Source organism: Priapulus caudatus, unplaced genomic scaffold (genome assembly GCF_000485595.1).
Source record: "Priapulus caudatus unplaced genomic scaffold, Priapulus_caudatus-5.0.1 Scaffold837, whole genome shotgun sequence".
Taxonomy (NCBI): domain Eukaryota; kingdom Metazoa; phylum Priapulida; class Priapulimorpha; order Priapulimorphida; family Priapulidae; genus Priapulus; species Priapulus caudatus.
The window spans coordinates 81,789-87,732 of NW_014577898.1; the positions used below are offsets into that span (position 1 = coordinate 81,789).

The 5,944-nt window shown below is 39.4% G+C and overlaps 1 protein-coding gene across 1 annotated transcript; it reads left to right on the plus strand.

The window, feature by feature from the left end:
* The first annotated feature begins 421 nt into the window (after positions 1-421).
* Positions 422-1,906, plus strand: LOC106813868. Its single transcript, XM_014818110.1, has 2 exons — positions 422-790; positions 1,133-1,906. Exons 1-2 carry the CDS (start codon positions 469-471, stop codon positions 1,276-1,278), a joined length of 468 nt encoding a protein of 155 aa, XP_014673596.1. The 5' UTR covers positions 422-468; the 3' UTR covers positions 1,279-1,906.
* The last annotated feature ends 4,038 nt before the right edge of the window (positions 1,907-5,944 follow it).

Genomic DNA, 5,944 nt, shown 5'->3' on the forward strand with positions numbered 1-5,944 from the left:
GTTTGAAGATGAGCAGCTCATGTCTTATTGGCGGCGCCACTCTCGATTATTGGATGCTGGACCAGATCGAGTTTGCCAAAGACGAATGAGGTTAAATATTACCAGGTCCATTTCCAGTGCTTGAAAGGAGGAAAAAAACATACATCCAGCAGCAAGGGCATAAGACCCAACCAGAGGTAGGCTATATGTTTTTGTTTAGGAACCTTGGCCTTGGCTTTTGTTTATCAATAGCCTAGCGCCTATCTCTTAGTCTTTTAGTAGGCCTAGGCTAGGTAGGGCCTACCGGCGATACACATATTAAATTAGGATTAGGCCATGAGTACGAAAGTCATATATTTGCGTCCACCGCCCGCATGCCCGCCTGCATTTAAAAAATTGTTTACATGTCACTGTTTTACATAAAATGTGCTTGTGTGCCTTACACTGTGTTTCACTATATTCTAACAGGTGCCTGGAAGGCAATTCGTAATGAATTCCCAAATGCAAGCATCAATGGATGCGCATTTCACTTTAGCCAGGCAGTGTGGCGGAAAACCATGGAGCTCGGACTCGACGACATACAGCCTCCGGGGACAGGAGTATAGGTATATCTGTAGTCTGATGGCATTGCCATTTCTACCTGCTGCTGACATCCAGCCAGCCTTCCAACAACTGGAACAGAGGGCAACATCACCTCAACTTCATCAACTGGTGAGGTACGTCAGTGAAAGCTGGCTTAAAAATCCGACCTGGCAGCCTACGAATTGGAATGTCTACAACCTGACCATCAGGACAAAGAACGATGTTGAAGGTAAATAGTTTTAACTTAAACTATAATCATATACAGTGGACTCCGACCTACTCAGTACCAGTTAACTTATAGTAAACTAAGCCTGCATCAGATTTGAAAAAAAAATGTTCCGTATGTATTTTGGTACTATGTTTAACACAAATTCTTACTCGGTATTTGATTAACTCGGTAATGTTTTTCCGGTTTTAACTCTACCAAGCTAGGTGAAGTCTGCTCTAGTGTAACCGTAAGAGAAATATGTGTATGAGAATGTGAACACAAGAAGAAGGGTCAAAACGATCAAGGTTCTTTGTCTGATGTTAACAAATTTAGTGTCCTAATCCATTTGTAATCATTTTTTAGGATGGCACACCCGTCTCAATAGCTATGCGGGAAATGCCAAACTCTCGTTCTACAAACTCGTCCCACTTTTGCAACGCGAGTCGGACATCGTCGATTTACAGCACACACTGGTGGCTGACGAACAGGTCCTGCGTGACCCAGCGTAACCAGACGAAGAATCTGCAGGGCAGGCTCACCAATTCTGGGCAAAATATGCTGCCCAGGAGATGACAGCATCGCAGCTGCTCAGGCATGCGGCAACATTTACGGCCCAAGCACGATTAAAACACTTGTTTTAGTTGAGGCAATGCTGCCCTTGGTATCTATGGTATAATGAGATTAGCTTTAAACCGATCGATCCGATCCCGGCAGTGGTCAATCATTGTGAAAAATAGAGACACGCCGATTTCTCCGTTTCGATTTCTGACAGACATAGTAGCCGATGTATAAATGGATATTTTTCTGTGATTACAACTCGGATTCATTTAATGTACACTCGTTCTTACACATTTCTTAATTATCGGCTAGTAATGTTACGAAAAGTGGACATGAACATACATCGGCGTGGATCTATCCAAAGCTTTCGATACGGTTAATCATAATATCTTACTCGCAAAACTGGAACGTTACGGTATTAGAGGTTTAACTTTAGATTTTTTTCGATCATACCTGTCTAATTGTTATCACTACACATGCATAAATTCACACAAATCAAACTTGGCGGAAATGACTTGTGGTGTCCCTCAAGGATCAACACTGGGTCCACTACTCTTTCTTATATATATATTAATGATCTCCCTAACGCTTCATGTTATCTCCAGCGATAAATGTTTGCGTTGGTATGCGATGTTACACTAGTTGCTCCGCATTTTGCGGTTCCGCATTTTCTGGTAGCTCCGACTACCGGACGTCCCGCTTATTTAGGTCAACTGAGTTTGCGTTCTTCTCGTGGCGGTGTCCGTGCGGTGAGGGTGCCCTTTCAGGTGCTCATGATTAACCCCGTCCAACCGCTCTGAACGTGTTTTATTTTCTGTTACATGAATGCGGATAGTTGTATATTTAGTTTAAGAACAATTCATGTTCGTGATATTTCAATGGTAAAATTGTGTCAGCCGTACGTTAGTATTTGTCGTTATCTTGCGTTGGCGTGGTGTGAATTTCCTATGTAAGATACGTTACGTACGCCATATTATGACTGTTCGTTGATATAAATTGCTAATGCATTGTATGTAGCCTGATTGATGATAGTTTGCGGTCTATCGTTGATAATTTCGGCAGAGAGGTACCTAGTCGATTTGTGAATATAACCAAGAGACTACCTATAATCAGTGAAATAGGTCAAAATGATGTCATTCCGCGATGGGCAGCTATTGGTATAGAGATGTGGAGAGATAGATTCACCACTGAGGAGAAAGTGGATGATAGTGGAAAGACTTTTTATTCCACTACTCTTAAAATTAATAAAGATATTGTTGAGTCTTTGACTAATGTTAACAATAAGTCGAGTGACTTTTGTTTTCTTAAGGCATTTTCAAATTCTGATAGTATTGACTCAGTAAGTCTGCTGGATCTTTACAAGAGGAACTTCGATAGAGAAGAAAATAAAATGGCTGGTTGAACCACAGTCTGAGTCTTCATCTTCTTCCTCGTTTCGGCGGGCGCACATCACAGTAGAAAAACGCTGCCATGGAGTCTACCTTCCATTTCACCCTGATTAACCGGACGTAGGCAGGATCTACACTTCAAGATGGCCGAAGCAAAAATCAGAAAGGACAAAGGCGAAACGTGCCCTGACGAAAGAGATAAATTACACGCGCCAGTTGTTGGCAGAAAACAGGTTAGACTGCGTAGAGCAACAGTGTCTGGCGTTAAGTCATCGATTTCAGACGTTTACCGATATACATAATGTTTTTCATAATGCCCTTGTTCGCGATTCCGATATCGATGATAGCGAAGAATACTACTATAAAGAACAGGATAATTATATTGAGGCTTTGGAAAAGTGTATTAAGGTAAAATCCGCCTCAGTTAATGTAAGTGACCCGGCGAAGGTAGAATTGGAGGAGGGAGCTGCGACCGGTGGGCTGCCGAGCGATCTAATTGCTTTTCTGAATCTGCCGAAAGTAGAGTTAGAGTATTTTGATGGGGATACCTTGCGCTATCACCAGTTTATAAAATCTTTCGAATTGAATATCGATCAAGTGTGTTTGGATGCTAATGTGAAATTAACCCGCCTGGTGCAGTACACCAAAGGTCCTGCCAAGGACGCTATCCGCGGCTGTCTGTTGATTGGTGGGGACGAAGGGTACGCACAAGCCTTGCAGATTCTGAAGGAACGATTTGGAAACCCCCACTTAGTAGCAGAGAGAATCATTTCGGATTTAAAAAGACAGAAACCTGTCAGGTCCCCAAGCGAAATCCAGCAGTTGGCCGATGACCTAAGAAATGCAGAATTAATTTTGAATCAGTTGAGCATGCTTGCTGAAGTCAGCTCACAGTCCACAATTCTTGATATCGTCTACCGCTTGCAGCCCTATGTTCAGATAATGTGGAAGAACCGTGCACTGGAAATTAAGAGGGCAAGAGGGTGTTATCCTGCTTTCACTGATTTGGTCAAGTTTGTCGCAGAACGGGCTCTGGAGAGTAATGATCCGGTATATGGGGGGTTATCATTTAAAAGGGAAACCGCAGGTAAACCCAGAGTCCAATCTTCTACGTCCCATGCTATGTCTGCCAGTGCAGGGGCTAATGGTGATTCAGCTAGTGCTTCAGCTATGCGCTATAATAGAAATTATGCTAGGCCACAACCAGCTTGTGTTCTGTGTAGTGGATATCACAGGATGTGGCGTTGTGAGTTGTTCAAACGTATGTCAGTTAAGCAGCGTATAGATCTGGTTAAGCGGCGTAGATTGTGTGAAAACTGTCTGCTGCCTGGGCATAGTGCACACAATTGTGGGAAAAGATCAGTGTGTTCTGTCCCGGGTTGTGGAAAGAAACATACCATGTATATTCACAATGTTGGTGATCAGTCGGTATCTGTAAACCCAAGCAGGAGCGTGTCAAATGCGAGTATGTTCTCGGACAAAGAAACGTACATGCCCATTGTACAGGTATTAGTTAACAATAAGGTCCTGGTCGATGCACTACCGGATACAGTGTCTAGCAACTCATTCTGTTCGAGTAGTCTGGCCAATCAGTTAAACTTGACAGGAAAGACAGTGTCATATCATTTGAACACTTTGTGTAAATCAGCTCCAACGAAACGACGACGACGACGAATTAAGACACTATATTCCACAAGAGATGCTTCGCACTATTTACTATGCCCTGGTCTATCCTTCTCTAATCTATGCGGTTTTGGTACAGCCAACAAAACCACTTTAAAACCACTACAAACTATTCAAAACAAAATTGTTAAACTTATCAAATTTGCTAACTCGAGGGATCATGCAACCTCTTACTTTTATGAATTGCAACTGCTTAAACAAATCGACATTTATAATTTAGAGCTAGGTAAATTTATGTTTAAATTCAATGCAGGCATTCTCCCTGAATTATTCTAGAAGAATTCTCATCATTACCAGACAAGAGCAGCAACTAACAATTTATACTTTACTCCTAGAGTATCAACGAATACTGGTTTTAAATCCATTAAATCGGCTGGAGTTAAACTTTGCAACGACTTATCTGTAATTAACAAATCACGTACTATTAAACAGTTCAGCTATAAATATAAATTCAACATACTACAACAGTATATCTCTTAATGAAGAACATATCCGGCCCGTGATTAACTAGTTCTCTATGTTTATCATGATGTCATTTCTAGTGATTTTACACGATTGTTGTAACACTCTGGCATGTAATTGCTATTTTTCAAATAATACTTCTACAAGATATTTATTTATTTCTTCTAAATGCATGTTTAAATGCAGACTATTTCCTAGACAATTTTTTAGCTAGTAATATATGCTAATGAAGTTACACTTTTTTACATAGCATTTAGTTGAGTGTGGTAATGATTTGACAAAATTCCGTTACAAGTTTGTTTTCAATTTGGAAAGTTTTCTGAGTTATTCCTTTACTTGGCATTTTATGTATTGCTCGCAATCTTAACTTGTTAGCTTGTTATTGATCTGTAAATTGCTAGCTTTCCTATAAATTGTTATATACATTCATTGTATATAATGTTTAGGATTTCTTCCATTTTTCTATTGTTTATATTTAAATATGGTTTTGCACTGAATGCTGCTATACATTTATATGTATTGTTTGTCAGTTTTTTGTTGTTTTTTACTCAATTGATACAGTTAATGTCAGTTTTCATTTGTCAAGTCAAATGTATGTTATTGTAGATGTTACATATGGCCAAATGTTATAATTGCAATTTTGTTCAAATGCCTTTTTCATAAAACTTCTGAGTTATTCCTTTACTTGGCGATTATGTATCGTTCGCAAACTTGACTTGTTATAGCTTGTTGTTGTTGTTTTTTGATCTTTAAATTGCTTGCGTTTCGATATGCTCATTTATTGACTTTGATTATAATATATGTCAGATGTTTAGAAATTCTTCTATTGAATTTATTTGAATATGGTATTGTACAGATTGCTTCAGTACAGACATATGTATTCATTAACGTATCATAAACGTACGTACTTAGCTTGGTTTGTTGTAATTTACATTCAAGACTGTTTATTTATATTGTCATTACTGTAAACATTCTGCTCAAATTTTGCTTGACATAGAAATTATCTCTGCTTATCTTGTATAACGTTTAAGCAATTATGAATCATGTAATTTTTGTATCTTCATATTTGTATTATTCTACACTT

Excerpts from the sequence above, each read along its gene's own strand:
- LOC106813868 (XM_014818110.1), top strand. The coding sequence starts at position 469 with ATGAATTCCCAAATGCAAGCATCAATGGATGCGCATTTCACTTTAGCC. Across the intron at positions 791-1,132 it reads GACAAAGAACGATGTTGAAG|GATGGCACACCCGTCTCAAT; the intron begins GTAAATAGTTTT and ends ATCATTTTTTAG.